The following is a 22,908-nucleotide window of genomic DNA, read 5'->3' on the forward strand; positions in this document are numbered from 1 at the left end:
CTTTTAGTTTTTCTACGCCAATGGCGAATTTATAACGATTTTTGATATTTTTCATAAAATGTAGGCTGTGACAAACTGTTTTTAGCGAATCCCAATCGATTTCCCAGAAAGTTGGTGTGTTTGTTTGAATTACTTGGGCGTAGCATCATCTATTAATTAGTTGATAATCCATTAATTTCAAAAAATATGTTTATTTTATTTTAAAACATGGTATTAAAACTTTAAAGTAAATTTATTAATATATATGAAATTAGGTACGTTGGCATATTATTTTACAAATAACTGAGTAATTTAATTTTTATACTGAAATATGTATTTTTATAATTATGTTAAATTATGCAACCAGATATTGTAGAACTTATATGTTTGGACGTGAATTTGTAATTCTATTTTCATTATTTTCTAGAGTTGACATCTTTATAAAATCACAAACAAAATTCTAACCTCCAATAAGTAGATGTTAGTAACTGAAGAAAGTGTTTTTTAAACTTTTAAAATTTTTTAACAATGGTAGAAGAAACAGCAATCAATATAAATAATAAACCAAAGGTAAATAGTTTTTTTTTAATTTTTGATTAAACTCAACAAACTAATATCATTTTAGCAAAAAGCGGATCTCAAAGCCAAGAATCAAAATCAAAAACCAAAATCTGTGTATGAATGGAGTGTTAGAGATGTTCAAAACTGGCTGCGAAGACATTGCAGTGATTACCATTCTTTATATGCCGATAATTTTGTTCAACATGACATTACTGGACGATCTTTAATAAGACTCAATGACAATTCCTTAATCAGGTAAGTCTGTTTCTGATGAAAAACTAATCATGTCTAAGTTATCCGTCTTACAGGCTAGGAATTACTAATTCTGCTCATCGTGAAGCCATTTGGAGAGAAATATTAAAATTAAGACTAAAAACCGATATAGTGGAAATAAGGGATTTGCAGTACAGAATAAATAACTTGAATTAAGGAATAAAACACATTTTAGTATGAAAGCACTCATATATTTATAACCTAGAAAATAAAATTCAAAATTGTTACAACAATTCATATATATATATACTCATTAAGTGATTAAAAAGACAAATATGATTATTTCATTAAACAAAATAAAAACAGACCTCAGTTTGAAATCAATTCTTTAGTTAACATTATGATATAAACTTTTATCAGTTTGTCACAATACTTTGATTAATTTCATTTTCAGACTTAATTTAAGTAAACATGCAGTTGCAAAGCCACCTGCAATAAAACTTTAACGCCTGGCATAAAACTAGCTATAAGAGCAAAATCTGGACCTTGTACTAACTGGGTATGAAGGTGGAGGCCATTGGTATAATCTCCATTTTGTATAAATTGTATAATTTGGTGTAGAGAATTTAAGGCATTTGGCGATAACTGAAAAATAGAAAATTGTATGTTAATAATTATTGAGAATAAGAATAAAAATTTACCTTGTTATATCTGAGGGAATCATATAATGTCTCTAGTCTTCTCCCTACATCTTCTAGCTTTCTTTTTGTTTGCTGTAACAAAAAAAAATACAGTTGACTTAAGAATATATATAAAGAAATTTGTTAAATTAAATGAACTTTTTAATATATTTATGTAAAATAATTATTTTAGAAAAAAAATTAAATACTTACTGCATTATTTGCTGCACAAGAACACCTGTCCTTTAGCTCCTCAAAAATGTTTTGAATCACTTCATGCTCTGCAGGAAGTGGTGGTTTTTGTACAGGTTCTGGCTTTACAACTTGTGGTGCCGGCGGAGTCTGAGTTTGAGGAGCTGCTCCCAAAACCGCGTTCTGGTTGAAATTACTTGGATTAAAGCCACCTGTAGGTGGTGGCGCGAAAGTGGGTTGGGGCGGAGCGAATGTCGATGAAGGCGGCGCAAAAGTAGAAGTGGGTGGGGCATATGGCGTATTATAGCCAGTTTGCTGTTGAAATCCTCCTTGTGCTGTAGGTGGGAATCCAGACCCAAATCCATTAGAAGCAGGCTGTGGTTGTCCTGGTGCCATTCCATACAAAGGATGTGTGATAGGAGCTGAAGAGACCTGTTCTGTCTTGGGCTGTATTAAATGAACTCTTAATTTAGGACATATTTATATAAGAGCAAAATATAACTATATTAGTACAATTAAAATGCAACCTTTTGATTAATTTTGTTTGTTTAGTATCGTAATCATATAAACAGAAAAAAAAACAGTTTTTAATCGTTGAGTTTAACCATTTGTTTGTTAAGCAATTTGTCGCCTCTTGTAAATCAGAACACAAAATCACGCAATCAAGAACACAATAACACTATACCTTCCTCCACAATTTTATACCGGAATGTAATGGTGACATTGTTTGGTTGTTAGAAGAATACTTTTGTACAATAATAAATTAATATATTTTGTATGCATGTGTTAACTACATATAAGTATATGTTTACCTGAGTTTTTAGCGGCCGATTTAGTGGTGGGGGATCGTTCCAACCAGGAGCCGCTTGACTTTGATAATCAATAGCTTGTTCTGCTGGAACTACAGGTTGGCTTGGTTGGAAAGGTTGGTTCGGTACAAACGGTGTGGGATTTAAAGGTGGATTAGGTACAGCGGGTGACGTAGTACCTAGAATGTTTTTTTGATTATATAGTTTCTATGTAAAAATATTTTAATAAGGTTGTATGTCATTTTTAAGATAGAAGTTTGACATTGATAACTTACCTATTGGAGGAGGCTGGAACATTTGTGCAGGCGGTTGTTGTCCAACAGATGGTGTATTGTAAGGAGTATTTGAGTTAAACATTGCTACAGGCTGCTGAGGTATAGGTTGTCCATATTGGTTTCTAGTTGGGTACTGATTACTACCCACTGATGGATCCAATATGTATTTTCGCGATAGAGCTCCTGCAGTACCACCACGGCTTGAACCTACACTATCAGGCCTAGGCGGTGGTGAGAACACCTTCGGTGGTTGTGTTGCAACCGGAGCAGTTGCAGGTAAAGATTGAGTTTGCCATGGTTGCGCATTTAGTGTTGGATTTGGCAAGCCAGTATTGAAGTTTTGTCCAAATTGGGGTACCGGTGGAGTGAATTGTGGCGGTGGAGGATTAAATTGATTTTGAGGCTGAAACAATTTTTTTTATTTCAGTCATTATATCTCAGTCATATATGGCGGGAAATAACTTTTGTTTACATATAAATCAATCTAAATTTCTTACTTACATGGAAAGGATTCGTTGCATTAAATGACGTTCTAGTGCTGCCTCTTCTACTACCTTGTTGATGACGTAATTCCTGTACATTTGATGGCTTTTGACCTAAGGAGGTCATTAATCTATCCCTTAAAGAAGCTACTTTCCCATTCTGCGAGGAACCTAAATATGACAAGGCCGTTTGTAGATGGCCTTGACCAGCCAAAATTGAGGCATACTGAGACAAAAGATCTGCCAATGCACCTGATATCTTTAAAACAGTTAAAATTATAAAAAATACATTTGTATTTTTTTTGTAAATACCTGCACTCTTTTTCCTTGTCGCTCAATAGACTTTTGTAGGAATGACACCAATTCTACAAGTTCCTGTAAATCTTTAGTAGAATTTAGAGCATTTCCACTCCAACTATTTACTAGCCTATCGAAATTCCCTGAGCAAATGTAACAAAGTTGAGCATCTTGCATATACTTTGGATTCTCTGAACTTTCTTGTTCTAACCTACTTCCGAGCTGTTCTACATATATATAAAAACAGATTGATTTACATAAAAGACGGACTTATTTATGGCGAACATACCGCACAATATAGGCAAATCTTCTTCGGATGCATGAGTTAAAGCTGCTGCTAAAGCCTCCTTCCAACTACTAATTTCACAATTGTTTATAATAGAACCCCAATCCTCGGATATTAATGCAGAAATTAAATTGGAGATATACCCTTCGGAATGTTCTAAATATTGATGCTGTGTCTTGGCTAGTAAATCTGGTCCACCTGGTCAAAAATTGAAACAATACCAACAACTACTTTATGACAAACATTTCCACAGTACCTGTAGTTGCTATAATAAGAGCATCGGCATATCTTCCAGATTTTAAACAAAGTTCCACTGCTGATTCAACATTATTTAACAAAAGAGCTTGAGTTATAAGACCTTCGGTATCTAAAGGAAGTGAAACATTAAAATAACTATCAAATGTTGTTTAGCTTTGACATACCATCATTTGTTTTTATTTTGAAAGGTTCTGGTTTTTTACTTATACTATTCTGTTCTGTTATAGCACTAAATGGATCTTGATTACCATAGTCTTCAATCTATAAAAACAATATGCAGAGATAATTACTAAGAAACAATATTCAATGTGCACATAATATACCCTGTTACTGTTTAATTGATCAGTTAAATCATCCACGTTATTTTGTAATAAGGGCTTGCCAATATGTTGAGCCAATTTGATGTTGATATCTTCTATTTTGTAACCTATAGAAGAAATAATGCAAAATTATGTTACCTACATGTTTGATATAATTTCCTATATGAATTACGCTAATAGTATGTAATAATTTGCAACATATATGTTCTATGGAATCAATTCCAATTTAATCAGTCTTTGAAATTGTGTGTTTTAATGATTATTGCCTGGTTTATGAATGGGTTTAAAGGGCTTGGAAGTATTTTCATGTTTTGCAACTTTTAAGAATTTTCCCATTTCTCAATGATATTCAATGATATGATAATTTGACAAAAAGCGTTTTAAAAATAAGTCTTCTAGCCACAGAAGAATCAATTTTTATGGAAAAATGTAAAGCTCATTTAGTTTGTGCAAATATTCGCTCCCTCTTTCTCTAAACATTTCCAACAAATCGCTTGTAATCAAATATTTATTTCACGGCTCAAGCAAATTTTGAATGTTACTTTATTTACCTGTTCAATGACCCCTATATAATCTATAAAATGTGCAATTTGATCAATGTTTACATATAATTAGTCAGAATAGGCTACACTTTTTTCAGCATGATTTCAATTCTTCCAATAATTTTTCTCTTTCAATAATTTTGACATAGTTAACATGGTGTCAAAATTCATACCACAATCGCATTTCATGATGGTCAGTACATGTTTTTTCAAGTAGATTTCTGGAATATTCTTAGTCTTTACTTACTGGAGATGGAGAGTTTTCCAGATGAATTATCAATATGATGATCTCCAGTCAGTAGATTTACAAAAAAAAACCTATAGAAATATTGGTAAATTACAAGTACAGCTTTCAAAGTTAGCTATACTTTTTTGTATATCAACATGTATAGGTTTCAATTCAACCACAGGAAAAAAACTATTGCAAAAAATACAAACAAAAACTAATATTTGTAACTTTCGCTTTCCTATATGCTCAACCATGCATTATATTTGTTAACACTCAAAAACCCCATGTTCTTGTAAAGGATATCAAATACTTTAATATACTGAGGCGTTCAGTGAATAAATGTTTTTAAACGCCAATAATGAGCCCAGAACTAAATATAAAATATCATAATATAAACTTGTACAACATATATATTTTTTGGACAAAACTTACCTAATAAATTGAGAATTTCTCCTCTTGGATTTTGTTCAAAATTCGCTTTCAAATAATGCCAAATATATTTCTTATGTTGGTCATTTGTTTCATTAGCTTTATTAAGACAATATTCTAAAAAACAAATTCTTTTAATAAATAATACAATTATTAATTTATTCAATTAAAACATACCGACAAAATTGCAAGATTCAAGGGCTTGTTCCAACTGAGAAGCCTTCTGCACAAATTCAGGTTCCGTGATAACCTGACTAATCTCAACAGTTCTGCTGATTCTAGAAGGTACTTGGCCAGATTGAGCTAGTTGTTGTGCTTGAACTAAAACCTCTTTGTTGTGTTCAAAAGCAACCAATTTACCACCAAACTAAAATATATTAAATGAAATACAGAAAATGCAATGCATTATATGCTTACTCCAAATTTTGCTCCAACAGGTTTCCTTAACCATTTAGGAGGTTTTGTTGGGTCATTGCACACAACTATATTAGTTTGTTGTGGAGCCGGAGCCTGCACAAAACCATCCATTCCAGGGAAGCTATCTGCAATTTTATTGGTGGTTTGGATTTGTTGTGTTTTGCCTCCCATTAATGAATAAACAGAAACATGTCCATCATAGTTTGGGCAAGCTATAAGAGCTGGGTTTCTTGGACACCATGCCACGTCAAAACTCCATTGATTTGTTTTGGCTATTTCAGAAAGAACCTTAAATATATAAAAATTGATTTAGTCATAAAAAGAAACTAATAGAGAAATATACCTCTCCATTAGTATGAAATGAGTTAGGATTCCAACATAAAATTCGGTCATCTTTGCCACAACTAATTAAAAGATCTGAGTCATCATCACACCATGAAACAGCTAGTACTCCTCTTTGATGATTCTCCAGTACTTTCAGAGGGGATGTAGCAAAACGTAAATCCCACATTTGCACAACTGGAGAATGATCTTCCTCTGTAAATATAAATTTTAAAATTGATTGACATGTATATGGCAATATTTTACCAGAAGCAAGACAAAGTTGTGTGGCAACTTCAGGATGCCAAGCAACCATCTTCCATCGAATTCTTGATACTGTGTCTGTTAATTTAATAATAGGCTCATTTTTCCTTAGGTCCCAAATAACACATTTGGAAGAAAATGAAGAGGCCAGAATATGTTGCACTTGTTTATTCCAAGCTACTGAAAGGACATCTTCTGATGGTTGCGTTTTGGCACCTAAATAAAATAATATATTATGATAAACAATCAATGTATAGACTAGTTTTCCAAAGCTACAATATCTAACTTAAATAGTAGAAAGAATTGATTTGTTTTGATAAACTAATAAAACAATTGCTTTTGACAGTCAATGGCTATGTGAATTAAATTATTTTGCTCTGATTGTTAATGTAACTTTATAGACAATTCTGTCAAGTTGACCTTAATAAAATGACCTATTAATAATAGAAAAAAATCTGCATATAACAACGTTATATTTAATGATGTAACTAAAAAATAAACAATTGACCTATAAATTATCACATAATAAGTATAGATTAATATAACCAAATATTTGATTAAATTGAAAGAGATTAACTTTATGACTCTTATGTTAAATTAATCTAAGAATGTTATGCTCTTTAATTAATATTATCTCACATGGTTTTGTTTACATCTTAAGCATTCTTTTATGTATATACACTTACTTAATGATCCTATTGATAGCAGTAAGACATATAAATTACATAGCATTATTAATATATATTTAAACATTTATATAAAAATTACCTGGTGACATAGGAGTGGTGGTATTGTTTAAATCCCAAATGAATATTTCTGATTCCCCTGCACCTGTAGCAAATAAATTTTGCTGAAATCTATTGAAATCTAATGCATGTACCGGTCCTGTATGTTTTTGTTGTTTCCCAATGAGTGCATCACCAGACTTTAATAATTTTGAAGCGCTACAAATATAATTCATAAAGCTTACATAACATATAATTTTTATACTCGGTAGATACCTATAAATTTGTATAACACCATCATCACAGCCACCTATAATTGTACCAGCATTATCATTTCCTGCTGATCCCCAAGTAATTTTATGAAATCTAGATTCAGTAGATAAGGAGGATACAAGTTGGGTGTCTGGTCCAGGCTCAGCAACATTTAATGCATATATTTCCAAAGCTAAAATTCATTTTAAAATAAATATTTATACCATGACAAATATATATTCCTTACTGGCATTTGTACTAAAGGATGCATCTAGTTGCTGAGCTGCAGTTCCTGCAGCTAGATAAATAGGATGATAATTTTTGGGGGACCAGGCCACATTAGCCGTTCGCTCGATATCCTTAACTTTCATGGTTTTAAATTCTGTAAGGCCTATGTGTTTTTATAATAAATATAAAATGTTCAATTAAAAAAGAATGTATGGAGCATGTAGAAATGACTAACTGTTTATAATTAATTAATGTAGCAATACTATTACCTTAAAAACGAAAATCACTATTCATTTAAGGCATCTACAAAACTATTTACAAATTTGTGCACTTCCAACGTGGCTCATATGACATTTTGACGTTTGCGGCAATTTCAAAACACGTCAACAATATTTTTTTTTAAGCTAAAAATATAATATAATCTGGTGATGGATCATTTAATATACAAAAGGCAGGTATTAATGAGAATAAAAAATTAAATATGAAAACAAAATGTTATTAATCTGATTAAATATTTCTTTAGTCTTTTAAAAGTTGTCAAAAAGTATTGTGAAAACATTTTCCAAGTAGGGATTTATTATGGGTATAAATATTTTTTCTCAGTAGATGGCGCGATTTGACTGTATATTATAGATTTTATTACGAGATGGTGCTAATGTTGATCCAATATTTTTAAATTTCCTGAAAATTTTATAATTTCACATAAATAATTTCCGAGGATAATAGTAATCTTTAACTGAATAGTATAAGACAATATCACATACCACTCAATTTATTTTTTGTACCATTAAAATCTTCTTCAAGGTATTCAACGTCATTATCATTTCAACTTTCGCTCAAAAAGCACGAAACGATTATTTGTTTGAACATTTCGGGTGTGTATGCGTTGATTAGCAGGTAAATGGTGATCAGTGCGCTTCCAACTAGGATTAGTTTAAATTGTCGGTCCTTAGAATTTGGTGTGATGCAGTGTTTTGTGTATTATGGATTAAAAACTATATCAATATAACGGTAGGCCTACCTATTAATAATTTGTCTACAGTATTATAATTATTTTATATAAAATATATTTCAAAAATATATGGGTTAAATATACTGATATTGAATAATGAAAGAATTTCTATATTGATAAATAAATAAAACAAAATTTTTTTGATATAAATAGTTAGTAGAATTAAAGCGTTTATGAAAGTTTAATTCAAACACAGTGATGTTGAAGTGATATTCTGATTCAAAATTAAAAAAGAGAAAGTTAAGTTTGTTTTTATCCCAAAGACGATATATAATTTTTTATATTTATTAAGTGATCATGGGAATTATCAGAGTTTCTAATTAATTTTTTTTTTCATTTCAAGAAAAGTAAAGAAATATTATCGATGTGCCTTGGACTATCTTATTTATATATTATATTGAAAATCGAATAAGATTTTAATTAATAATCATTCCGTATCGTCCTTTACGAAGTGCATCATGTGCGTTTATTCTTATAAGAATTAGCGTGTAGGAAACCGCAAGATATTGTATGAATATATTTAAACTGATATAAATCGATATGGTGAGTCTTCACTATGCATGCCTGATGGATGGCAGGTAGATGAGTGATGTTATGCTAAAAACTTAAGGTTATAATTTATTTATATTAGTCGTATCGTCATCAATTACCATCTAAAATTGTCGATATTTAAAACAACAACTAGATTAGTTAGGTCAAGTATGATAAATACGTGAAATAAAGTTGTAGTCAATCGCATAATGTATGACGCTCATATATGAAATAAAAATATTATGTACGGTTTATTCATTATATATCAATATTCAATAGATCCTAATTAATTAAATTAAAATTGCTGCTATAAGTAATCAAGTGCTGTTGGGAATTTACGGTGAATATGTTACGTTGATAACAATTAGTAAATTTTGGTTTTGACTTAAATAGAGATTTTTGGTACGTGTGATAAAGAAAGAACTTCATCATCATCATCAACGCAGTTCATATGTGCTTAGTGCTTAATAATCTACCTTACTAGACTAATATTTATTTCAACCCACGTTTTATAGCGTTATACAGCTGCATGTGCAGCATTTCCATTTTTATGAAATGGAAATGGATGAAATTCATGGATGACGTCAAATTTACCATCGATTTGTTTTTTTTTCAATGTTTAGAGTCAAACAAGAAGAAGCTTACTCTACAATAAAAGAAGCTAAAGCAGGTGTACCACAAGGAAGTGTACTGGACCAATGCTTTATCTACTCTACACTTGTGATATACCACAAATGGAGAATATTACGATAGGTACATTTGTTGATGATACTGCGATTGTAGCTGTCGGAGACAATAGTGAAGATGCCTCACGAAAATTACAATAGGCAAATGACAATATAAATAATTGGACACAAACTTGGAAAATAAGAATTAATGAAACTAAATCTGTACATGTGCAGTTCACATATAAACAGACCGTACAAGCACCAATAACATTAAATATTACTATCATTCCATATAGCAACAACGCTAGATATCTCGGAATGAATCTTGATGTAAAACTTCGCTGGAAATAACATATATAACAAGAAAATCAGAGTGATCAGTACATAATAAATTGCTATTATATAAGCAAATACTGAAACCTATGTGGACATACAGAGACATACTAGAGTAACATAAATAAAACACAAATTTTTCAGAACAAAGTCCTGAGAGGTATTGTGGGTGCACCCAAATACTATAGGACTGATTATCTACATTGATACCCTCAGATACCCACAGTCAGTCAAGAAATCAAGAGAATTGCAAGGGAGCATGAGACTCCATTCTCATGAGAATATTGAAGTATTGCAGCTTTTGAATACCACTCGAATAGGACACAGACTCAAAAGACTCAAACCATCTGATCTTGCGTAGTGTTGTGTAGTGAGGTGCATATATTATTTCAACAAAGACTGAGATGGTCCTCCCAGTTATATACCTAGATTTAAGTTATCATAAAGACAAATTGTGGGTTAGTCAGAAACGATTAGTAACAATGTAATAATTAAATAATAAAAATAATTGGAATCCAAATAAAGGTATTGCTAGTGAAACCGTTGCCATCGTACAACGGCTTCAAGTGCTGTTTGCAATGATAATGATGCTGCGTAATATGTCTTTAGTGAAATGATACGTGATATCCCTATAACGAATGTGATTCGGAATGTTTGTGTTAAACACTCTAAAAGTGTAATAGATCCCATTTGATTATAGGGCATATATAGACTTTCGAATAAGGTAATATTTTAATAATTTATATGAAGTGATTTTCTACATGTTTGTATATATATATATATATATATATATATATATATATATATATATATATATATATATATATATGTGTGTGTGTGTGTGTGTGTGTGTGTGTGTGTGTTTGTGTGTGTGTGTGTGTATGCGTATATGTATATTATTGATACACGATACGTTTATTATCAATTATGAGCATTCGCGGCGCACAACTAGCGGAAAGCTTTTATAATACAAATGAGTTGTTAAAATATTCTGTACTCGTTTAGATGAAATGCCCCTAGTCTTAGTAATCTCACACGCTTTCACTTTCTGATAGTTTATAACTATCCTTTTAGTTAATTTTCATTTCAATTTCATTAGTTTTTTAAACTCATTTAAACGCACTGGCACGCAACGCTTATTTATTTTTATTTTTAATTTTATTAATAATTTAATTTTATTTAAACGCACATTTAACTGCACGGCCGCATTTGAAGATAAAGAAAGTGCTGCTTCACCAAGATAATGCACCGTGTCACAAGTCAGTGAAAACGATGGCAAAAATCCATTAATTGGGTTTCCTCATCTACTGTATTCTCCAGATCTGGCGCCCCCCCAGCGACTATTTCCTGTTCTCAGATCTCAAGAGAATGCACTATAATCAGTGTATCACCCTTGAAGGGATTATGTTGATTAAAAAAACTAATATTGCCAAACAAATGTGTTTTACTATGGTAGGCCGGGAATTTTTCAATTGACCTGTTATCTTAGAAAGGATAACGACGTGTTTAACTTATTATCGGAATTATTGAAATAACAAAACAAGATATAGAACTAAAGGAGCAAATTATTTAAAAAAAATGTATTTATTAGACTATTACTAGTGATTGTCGTCTAACCTACAATTTGTTTTTATAATAACTTAAATCTGAGTATATTCCTAAGAGGAACCATCGACCCTATCTTAGTCTCATGTGTATACGTTCATATATTAACACTGCTGTTTTACTATTAAATGTACCACTACTGTATCACTACGCTACAAAAGATCCAATAGTTTGTGTATGTATTCGAATGTCCATATAGATTTCAACACTTGCTTATATAATAGCAATTTATAGCGAAGTTTAATATTCATTCAGAGATTTACTTAGCGTTGTTGCTATATGGAATGATATTATTATTTATTTTTATTGATGCACATGCACAGATTTACTTTCGTTAATTTTAATTTTCCTGGTGTGGGTCCTATTATTTATATTGTCACTTGCTTTGTGCGGCTTCTTCAGTATTATCTCAGCAGCAACATTCGCAGTGTCATCAGCAAATGTAGCCATCGTGATATTTTCCATTTGTGGTATATCACATTTTTAGAGTAAGTAAATAATTGGCCCCAATACACTTCCTTATAGTATACTTGCTTAGCTTCTTTTATTGTATAGTAGGCTATCTCTTGTTTAACTTTAAATATTCTGGCTGTAATGTAGGAATTTAATAGTTCGGTGTGTTGTTTTGGTAGCATTTCCTGTAGTTTATGAACAAGGCCTTCATGCCAAACCTTATCGAAGGCTTGTGCTACATCTGAGAATATAGCTGAACATACTTTTTTACCTTCGTAGGCTTTTTCACTTATATCTGTTATTTTATGAACCTGGTCAATTGTTAAATGTTTATAAATTGGAACTGATATTAGGTCTTAGATTAACTATCACGTTGAGATATTTGTCATCTGACAATTCTTATGAAGACCTTAAACTCAGTACAGCCACATCTTCTTTAGATCCTCCATGTTGTTGGTTGGGTATGGATGTTGGTTCGGTTGATGAGTTGAATAGAAGTAAATCGAAATACCATCTTGTGGATTCATATATATCGCCTTCTTTTCCTGTTCCTGTCGAACATTGTACCTACATACAAAATATAATATTATTTATGTGACCTACTCTTTTATTGTTCTAGTTTGCCTTTTTCAGTTCACATCTAAATACTGTTCGCTATTAATGTTTTTTTTAACATTTGTTTCCTTTAATTTTTGTAATACAATTTCTTAACTCAACTCAAAATGTATGACTATTTTCTATATTCTTCGATATACTTGATAAGTATTTAAAGCATTGATGGTTAACGCTTGGAATTGTTTCCAAAGTCGAATGCGTGAAACTAAGATGGCGATTTTTCGTATATCAAACGAGGTTGTACAAGAATGTTTGTTGAACGACAACGCCACAGAATGTGTTACTTTTTATTTCGACGGTTGAATCGACTTGTGTTGTACAAATTGTCATAGTACTAATTGCATAGTGTATAGGCTGTTGAAGGCAAGAGTGCAGGCTGCGTAAGGTCGGATGTCTTCTGGCATGATCTCCAAGTTGGTAACTCGTAGTCTTAATGTCGAGGACCGTGGTTCGGAGCCCACGTTAAGCACTAGGTTCAGTCCAGATAAACCGTTGTTGGTAAAAAGAAGGCTCTAAAAAAACTTACGGCAATATATTTTGTCTTAGAAAATCTTTTAATTAAATTATGGTTCTCATAACGAGTTAAACTAACAACACTCAAGATGTATGTTACGCCCACTTACATATCCATAACATTAAAGTAGAGTAGCAATAATTCTATTATTTTCAACTAACATATCATGTTTAACATTATCCGTAATTTGATGGTTAATTAAGATAAGTATTTTAAAGCCGCTTTTATGGTAATTTTCTTTTCATTCGAATCGCCAAATGCGTAAACAAAAACGTATCTTTTATATTGTCTTCTGTATTCGCGTAAATTTATATTATAGCATAAATATCCGTAAAATGTATAATAAAAATAATCAGTACTGTCAGGCCCATATCTCTTTGGAAGATATATAACGTTACTTTATATATTACTGTCAGAAATTGATTCTTAGCTGACATTTCTTTGTCGTCATTTTGACATTTGTCTCTCCTGAGCGATACTTTTATCATCTACTTTTACTGATGTTTTTTCGATTGTTTATACAAGCTGAAAGTGGACCTCTCAGAATTGGAATCCTGTTCTTTCGAATCCCATCAAGACATGGATGTACTTTCTGGATCAGTTACTTAAAAATGACTCAAATACGTTTCTATACTGATGGTTTATCATAATAATATCGCCAAAATTTTGTTTTGGAAATTCCATTAAGCTACCTTAAGCTGCTCAAACATAAATTGTCACTACTGTAGTTAACTAAGGTGAAAGTGTAGATAGAGGATAACATTAATATTTTCGCACACATAAAAATGTTCAAAACCGATAGCCTTCTATTGATCTGATAACAAAATTGTCTTAATTAAATAATTATAGTTCATTATTAATAAAACAAACGCAGTCATCTTCTCGTATAACAACGATCGGCCATACGTTACAAAAGTTGTGAATTCACTGTTACAACTTCATTGAGAGTTCTGGTGTACCTAGTGCACTCATCAGACATATCGTCTTCTGATTACCACTTATACGGTCGATATAGCTTGGCTACAATACTGTTGGAAAATGCTTAAAAGACGCAAGCATGATAAGATGCCAATCAGAATTGTTTCCAGAGAGATAGGAAAAAAGTAAAAAAATATGTAAAACATTTTAATTAAAATATACTGTACCATTTTATTCAATAAAGAACCGTTTCAAGCATTACAATGATTAGGAAATATTCAAGGACATAACATTTAATGAACCTATAATTGTAACGCATTTTTGCTTTGTACATCATTTTTAATATATAAATCCCCTTACAATTTTCGTATTTTACACTATTATTTATATATTTGCTTAATTTATATTCTAAAGAATCTAAATTAAGCTCTTTTTAAGTTTTAAGTTCTTGAACAAAACATAGATAAAATTACAATTAATCTAGATCTAACCTTCTTTGTTTGGTGTTATGTGTAACATGTATAACCTATTCAAAGTTTTTTTTGTACATACGTCATTAAGATTTACCTGCCGCAATTTGTAAATTCGTATTAGAATGAAACAATATTTTCCTTCTCATTTTATTTTAGTTAAAAAGGGACACAACGCTGTCTGATTAGTTCGAACACGTAAACGAATGAGCCTGTGAAAGTGGTCCGGTTGTCAGACGTATGCAAAATTCTTGAAACCAATAGTGATAAGAGGTTATAATTCTAACCTATAAACTGTTGTGGCTGTATAATTAACTGTGGTTTTTAGATGTGCTATAATGTTAAAATAAATTATATTTGGTAACATTTTTGTTCAATTATTTTATTTAGATTACAATTTTGTTGTATATCAAAGTCAAACTGAACTAAAACTCAGAGTTGATGCGGCAATATTGCGACGTTTTGATGTTACAAATTTAAATGACGTTTGTACGCAATGAATTTAAATATACTGCATTATATATTACACTACAGCAGTTGTTTCAACAGCGTGAATTCTTCAGCGTCGCTGTTCTAGAAAGTCTATTTTAGTTATCTAGAAATGTCAATTTTGCATAGCTTATTTTGATTTCTTTTTGAAAACATGCAAATTTCATAGATCAAAAATCCTTTTATATTAAATAGGATATATAACATTTAATCGTTTAATATAATTCTATGTTTATTCTATTGTTTTCTATCCTATGATAATTAAAAACTTTAGCGACAATAGCATTACAATCGATATTTAATCTGAATAATTAAAATTTTGACTCATTGGATTAGTAAAATCACACTTAAGCCCATAGGTCATCAAAAAATTTGAACAGTATAATCACCTGTGGAGCCATTTTCAATAGAAAGTATTGAAATTTTTGAAAAGTTGTTCAAGAATCAAAAAATATTTATTTTAAAATACAATTTATTTTCATGTACAAACATAATAGGATTAATAGTATTATGATTATATTTAATTCTGATATATTCCTAATTGATATTATGGATGTCTGTTTCGTTACTACAAATTAGGATCCAATTATATATAATTAGACATATGCTCTCAACTCTCAAAACGTCTATTATGAGAAGTCAGCACGAAGTATTGTGAAACGCCATCTAATATCTCCAGTGAAAATTGAAAAAGAATATTTGTAACTATACATTTTTCTGGTATTTGATAATTGATTTATTATTATTACTTAATTACTTACTTTTATTAATTTGGTTATTTGCGACACAATTTCTATTAACTTTTTTCTACGATTTTTTTGGAAATAAATACCGCTCTTTATCATAAGGTATAAGAATGACCACTATCGTCTCAAGGAGTTTGTAAAGTTTAATAAAATATAGTTATTAAAAAAACTCCACAAGGTAGCGTCTTAGGACCTCTCCTGTATCTGCTCTACACTGTTGACCTTCCAACAACAAAAGAAACACTTCTTGGAACTACGACTGACGACTACTTTACTGACGACACAGTTATTGCCTAGGGCAATAGAAGAAGTGCAAGTGGCAGTCAACAAAATCTACAAATGGACAAAAGATTGGAAAATTCAATTTAATAGCTCCAAATCTGTCCACGTTAATTTTGTATTAAGGCGAAATAATAAAAACTTAATTATATCACTCAATACCCGATTCCTCAAGCAGAATCAGCAAAATACCTTGGAATCCATGTTGACGGTAGATTAAATTGGAAGCATCACGTTAGACAAAAAGCAAAACACATTAGAACCAAAATAAAAACAACTATACTGGTTAGTTGGAAGATGCTCTCAACTTGATCTAAAATCAAAGAGATTGATCTATAATAAAATTATAAAGCCACTTTGGACCTATGGGGTGCAAATATGGGGTTGCACTAAAAATTCAAATCAGTTAGTCATACAGCGCTGTCAAAACAAGGTTCTTCGATTGATTACCAATGCCTATCGCTATGTAACCAATGAAGAACTGCAGGATGACTTGGAAATCAAATGGATTTGCGAAGTTGTGCAGGATTTTGCTTGGAAACACGAAAGAAGATTACTAAATCATACTAACGTGGAAGCAATACAACTGCTGGACAGTGCGCAGGATATCAGGAGATTGAAACGAATAAAACCATACGAACTTGTGTGAACATTTAGTGTGTATTATTAGTGTAAACTATAGCTATAAGTTAATAATTAATAAATAATTGTAATTTTATAATTGAGGAATATATACTGATGTATTTTCTCGCACTCGTCTTGCTTGTTAATTAATCCAAGTACATGACAAATGGTGACAAATTTACTAATGTAAACAATAAACAATAATAAGCTTATCAATAATTCGATTTTATTATTCACTATTTTGTTACCTTTTTTTAATGTAAAAGAGTTTAGATATCTGAAAGTTCAGTATGTTAATATAATGTTGAAATGCAATGTGCTAAAATATATATGATATTATGGCGTAATATTAAATTAGTATAACTGTAGGTATAGTAAGATGAAATCAAATTAATGCCTTAGAAAAATTTAGTAGATAAGATAGAGATAAGAAGCGCAAATCATACAATAAGTATCGTGATTCAATGCATGAAATTAAAAATTAACATTACTCATAAGAAAAAAATGGCTAATTTAATCATCTGTATATAATGTATAATTTAAGAATGTATGAAGATTTTTATTAAATCAACTTGTATTAATATTTTATTAATTAATGCATATATTATTTCGTGGGAGAATTCATAATAAATATACAGTGTCGATAAAGTTAATTATTATTATATTAAATTAAGGCATTATATCAAAAAGACCAAATATATTTTATAGCGGCACCAACCTCAAGATTTGAGGAAACCACTACCGTCTTCTTAAGGGAATTTAGTCTTGCACGAGATTATAAAAATGCTTAGTCTTATTTATTACGGATTTTCAAAACTCTATAAACTTCCCATACCTCTTCACTCAACAACAACAATATTGAATGCCCAACCTGCGATATTAACAGGTCAATTGAAAAATCCCCAGCCTACCATAGTAAAACACATTTTTTTGGCAAAATTAGTTTTTTATTCAACATAATTTCCTTCAATAGCGATATGCTGATTATAACTACCCTCTAACTTTTCAATGCCATTTTTGTAGTACGATTTGTCCTTTGCTTCAAAATAGGCCTCAGTTTCACCTCTTCATTCGACGAAAACTTCTTCCCAGCGAGCATACTTTTGAGATCATAGAACAGGAAATAGTCGGTCGGGACCAGATCTGGAGAATAAAGTGGATGAGGAAGCAATTCGAAGCCAAATTCATGGATTTTAGTCATCGTTTTCACTGACTTGTGACACGGTGGATTGACTTGGTGAAGCAGCACTTTCTTTTTCTTTAAATGCGGTCATTTTTCGGCGATTTCGTCCTTCATACGGTCTAATAACGCTATGTATTAGTTGCTCTTGATGGCCCTTCCTTTTTAAAGGTATTATATATGTATAACTTTGCCAGCCGACTGTTGCGTTTCCCTACTCTTTGGAGCGGGTTGATCGTGTGCAGTCCATTCGGATGACTGTCGATTGGACTTCGGAGTGGAATGATGGAGCCACCATTGTCAAATATCGACACAAAAACTAGGGTTTATTACGCTTGATCATCTTTAAACACTGCTCCGAATCATCAACTCGTCATTATTTTTGGTCAAAAGTGAGTTCGAGCGGCACCCACTTTGCACAGAACTTTCTCATACCCAAATATTCGTGTATGATATCATGTACACGTTCAGTTGATATCTTTAGAATGTTTGCTATTTCATTCAGTTTCAATTTACGGTAATTCAAAATCATTTACTGGATTTTTTAAATGTTTTCGTCGGTAACAACCTCTTTTTGTCCGCCCACTGTGTTTACTGTCTTCGGTGCTCATTTCACCACGCTTAAACTTAGCATACCAATCCTTGTTGCTTGATTTTTTTGGTGTAGTGTCCGGAAACTCGGCATCAAGCCAAGTTTTTACTTTAACTATATTTTTTCCCCTCAAAGAGCAATATTTTATCAACACGCGAAATTCCTTTTGTTAATTTTTTTCACAATAACAAAAGTTGGTTCACTCAAAATACTATAATTCACAAACTAATGATCCGACAGCTGTCAAATTTATACACGCATCTTTTGAGGGTTATGGCTAACTAAAAACATATGGATTTAATTCTAGTAGCGCCATCTATGTGTCAAGCCGTGGACTTTTCAATTGACCTGTTACTATATATCTAACTAAACATCTTCAAGATCTAATACAACCAGGTACAAATTAAACATTCTGGTTGATTTTATAATATAAGCAAGGTATGGACCATCCAAACCAATCCAAACGATATTCTTGTTAATCTGGGCGTAGTCCTTCTTTTTACCAGTATCCCTATCAATGAGATTATAGAAGTTATCAATACCTTTATCATAAAACACTTTCCTCCACGTAGGTATTTTCACTTCCAAGAAATATTCTACGAACAAACATCTACATCACTACTATCTCTTCGCCCCTTATCTCCTATAGTCAACACTTTCAATAAACATTTTGTGGATATTTTTTATTACTAAATAATATTTCAGTGATAATAGTTCGGAATAATAGTTCTTCAATGCAATCCTAAATTTGTAAAAAAATTGCTCTAATTTTCGTGAGTACTCTAGAACTGTACTCTACTTCTACACTAGCGTCACACTACATCAGCTCAAAAGGCTTAGCCCTCTTGAGTCATCTTGTACGTTCTACCTCGTGAGAAGAAGAATTGTTCAACATTGAACATGGTGAAGACTTTTTAATGATCTGGTTCTCTGTGAAGAACACATTTAATTTTTAATGTTAAGTAATGCAAATGATCAGTTTTTGTAGTTTCAATGAATGAAATATATAGTGTAGTATATACTCAGAATAGATCTGGTTTAATAAAAAACTACTAAAAATTAACAATACTTGTGAATGTGATATACCATGATGATACCATGTGATTGTCTGCGATATCCATATTGTTCGCAAGTTATTTTTTAATGGGCAATCTTGGTCAATGATGTCAATATCGCCTATTGCTAATCGCATAAAACACTTTTAATGGCCAAACATCACTCATTGAGTAATGTCTAAACCATTGAATTTGACAACAGTGATTAGAATTGATAGCTAATATTTGTACAATAATAAAATAGCTCTAACAATAGTAAGCTATAAAAAATATAAATTCGTGAATTATGTAATTAGAATACTGGAAATACCAATAGGGAATCTTTGTGTTCAGTTATCTCCAAGTGAACATTTGTTGTTTAAATAATTTGAATTCCTTAGTGATGATTCAGTGATGTCAAAATCGAGCAATAAAATGTAAAACAAAATTATGTTGGTTTAGAAACTAGCAAAAATCCGATATTTTCCGATGTTTAATGTTTTTAAATTTTAATATTTATTATATTATCTATCTGTTTATTATTCAGGTATTTCAACAAATTAATTAAAAACATAGAATGATTTTTATTAATCTATTTATTTAATGTATCCTGATTGTCGAATTCTTCAAAGTTTTTTCAAACTATTTTTCTCAACTATAGCAACTCTTTTTCTTCTAAATCGTTTTACATTTCCTGGTTTACTTAGAGTAAGTATCTGATGCACAGGATAATAATTTTATCACTGAGCATTATCATAAGGCAGAATCACCTTATTGCGCTTTTTTCTGCTTTTTTTATGATCACCACAGATACATTATTTACAATCCATTTCCAATTTCTCTTCCTTTGAATTACATAAGATAATTAAAACTTGTTGCAATTCAGTTGCTTTTCAACTTATTAAATGATAATTTATTTTTTGTTATGGTTACATATTTTTACATATATTTGCAAAAGAATAACAATTTTTTAAAAAATTTTCATATGTTTTCTACTACGTATTATTTAAAATGCCACTTGATACAATATCTACAAATTATGAATGACGTTTAATATACATGTATCTAATACTACCTAAAATATAATTCGTCAAGGAAAACTATCTATTGTGTTATTTTATTTTTATGATCGTTGTTTCAACTGAATAAATTCACTAATAAATTTAAATCTGATTATACAAGAGTTTTTGTTAGTGGCCTTTCGTTAATATTAAAAATTTGGACGACCTTTGATAATTCTCTGAATTATTCTCCAATTCTTGTTATTATTTTTTTAATTTATATAATCCTGGTTTGTTCCTATTTTATAAAAATTATTTTTAATAAAATGTATCAAGGGATATATAATGGGTTGTACATAAAGTAATTTATGGTTTTATAATAATTTTTCAACACGCATTTATTCATATATATTTCAAACACTGATTAATAAGCTACTTTATTTAAATTATAATTTCGTTACAGCAGAATAGTGATTAAAATTCCTTTCTAATCTTACCAAGTGCCTAGCATCACTAAACTTTCTTGGCTATAATATTAAGACAACAAATTGTTGTGAAATTTTGTATGAAATTTGAACATGTATGCAATTGAAGCTTATCATTTATTAAAATGAAAACATTTATATGTCACATAATTGGAAGTGATTTTCAGTTAGCCATTCAATGCTAATCCATAAATAATTCATTTACAAGTAAGACACATTTTACATAGTCATATTCAATCATTATTAGGAAATAATCGAACCAATAGACAAATAAGTGTTTAATAAAATTATATCATTATTCAGTCATTATTCTATAATGAAAATTGTTTTGATATATTGAAGAGGATAATCATTAAATATCTCTTTACTTTGTAGCCACACCTGGTACGTTTGTAACATAAGATTAATACGTGTTGTAGGCCTTTCATTAATATTCAAGATTCAGACGACCTTTTACCATTCTAAGAATTGTTGTCAAATTCTGGTTAGTAATTTTTTTTTCTATTAATAGACTGATAGGCACAGATTAATAATTAATTTTATTTTCTATTAAATACGACCTCATTTACGAATAATTACAAATATAAATGGGCACTGATAGAACATGTACTAAACACGTGTAACGTGTAATTTGGCGTATTATATTAGAAAGTCATTAGTATTTCAGTTATTGTTTGGCATTTGATCAATCAACTTAAAATAATTTCGTGTTAAGATACTTTATGTGTGATTTTAGCCAATGATCGAAGATTGAAATCTCATATTTGGTTAATTTAATAATAATAATAATGATAAAAATTGCTTCATCATCATATATTTTATAAATTTTATTTTATAGCCTATTTTTTACACCTATTTTTCAAGCCCAATAAAAAAGCATCCAAAATTTGATCGCTACTTTTCAATTATTGATATTTTAAAAATACGAAATAAAAAATATAACATCTTAACGAGGGTAATATTGGATCCTAAATATTGGTACGAAAGTTATTGGAGTTACTTCCTCAAAATGAGGTTTTGAAGTTCTAGAATAATCAGGAATCAGAAGTCCGGCAAATTGAGCGGTTGCAGAATAATAAATTGATTTTTTTCAAGACAAAGTTACTACTAAATGGATACCTTCAGATCATACACGCATAATACTCTCTACAAGTAACAATTCCAAAAAGACATGGATAAAATAGACTAAGAATGATGATTATCATCATCACTATTTCTAATTTATCACCGTATTATTTAAATTTGGATATGTTTAGCTATGATTATCTGATATTAATATTATCTGATATTAATATTATCTGATATTAATTGTTAGGGGTATAAATAGAGGTAGCCTAGTGAAGATATATTTACCTAGAAAGCATATGACTCATTTTAATATCTTACTTTACGTTATAGTGGATACGCTGTAGTATATAAGCCAACAAAAACAAACTATTTTACATTGAAAATTGTTTTTATTGTCAATGGTGTAAATCCTCTTAAATACCTATAGTCTATCCAACGAAGTTTTGTACATACTTCATCTAAATTTGTGACGTCAAAACATCACAATGTTGCCGTATCAACTCTGAGCTTTAGTTCAGATTGACTTTAACAT

The 22,908-nt window shown here is 30.6% G+C and overlaps 3 protein-coding genes across 6 annotated transcripts in view; 2 read left to right on the forward strand and 1 right to left on the reverse strand.

The window, feature by feature from the left end:
• The first annotated feature begins 155 nt into the window (after positions 1–155).
• On the forward strand, positions 156–990 carry ave (sterile alpha motif domain-containing protein aveugle). The gene is made up of 4 exons (XM_076403749.1): positions 156–254; positions 409–549; positions 605–795; positions 849–990. The coding sequence occupies exons 2-4, from the start codon at positions 508–510 to the stop codon at positions 967–969; spliced, it is 354 nt and encodes a 117-aa protein (XP_076259864.1). The 5' UTR covers positions 156–254; positions 409–507; the 3' UTR covers positions 970–990.
• On the reverse strand, positions 983–8,156 carry Sec31 (COPII coat complex component secretory 31). Of its 4 annotated transcripts, none has more exons than XM_076403712.1 (21): positions 8,029–8,156; positions 7,779–7,913; positions 7,556–7,724; positions 7,323–7,498; positions 6,558–6,770; positions 6,313–6,506; positions 5,970–6,257; positions 5,730–5,919; positions 5,556–5,669; positions 4,356–4,459; positions 4,197–4,293; positions 4,031–4,141; positions 3,778–3,972; positions 3,504–3,715; positions 3,211–3,450; positions 2,710–3,112; positions 2,438–2,613; positions 2,311–2,370; positions 1,647–2,072; positions 1,455–1,526; positions 983–1,398 (listed from the first exon to the last, which is right to left on the reverse strand). In XM_076403712.1, the coding sequence occupies exons 2-21, from the start codon at positions 7,900–7,902 to the stop codon at positions 1,210–1,212; spliced, it is 3,753 nt and encodes a 1,250-aa protein (XP_076259827.1). In that variant the 5' UTR covers positions 7,903–7,913; positions 8,029–8,156; the 3' UTR covers positions 983–1,209. The 4 variants fall into 4 exon arrangements, with proteins under 4 accessions (XP_076259827.1, XP_076259818.1, XP_076259842.1 ...); XM_076403703.1 differs by having other exon boundaries at positions 7,779–7,922; positions 8,029–8,139; XM_076403727.1 differs by lacking the exon at positions 2,311–2,370.
• Positions 8,157–8,575: 419 nt separating this feature from the next.
• The window catches only part of LOC143196138 (uncharacterized), a 49,873-nt gene continuing 35,540 nt past the window's right edge, over positions 8,576–22,908 (forward strand). Inside the window, exon 1 of the mRNA XM_076403760.1 lies at positions 8,576–8,770. The gene's annotated coding sequence lies outside the window, so the exon portion shown is untranslated. The remainder of the gene's footprint in view (positions 8,771–22,908) is intronic.

Source organism: Rhynchophorus ferrugineus, unplaced genomic scaffold (genome assembly GCF_030347505.1).
Source record: "Rhynchophorus ferrugineus isolate W39M unplaced genomic scaffold, kcgeb_rfMv2 rfM1, whole genome shotgun sequence".
Classification (NCBI taxonomy): Eukaryota; Metazoa; Arthropoda; class Insecta; order Coleoptera; family Curculionidae; genus Rhynchophorus; species Rhynchophorus ferrugineus.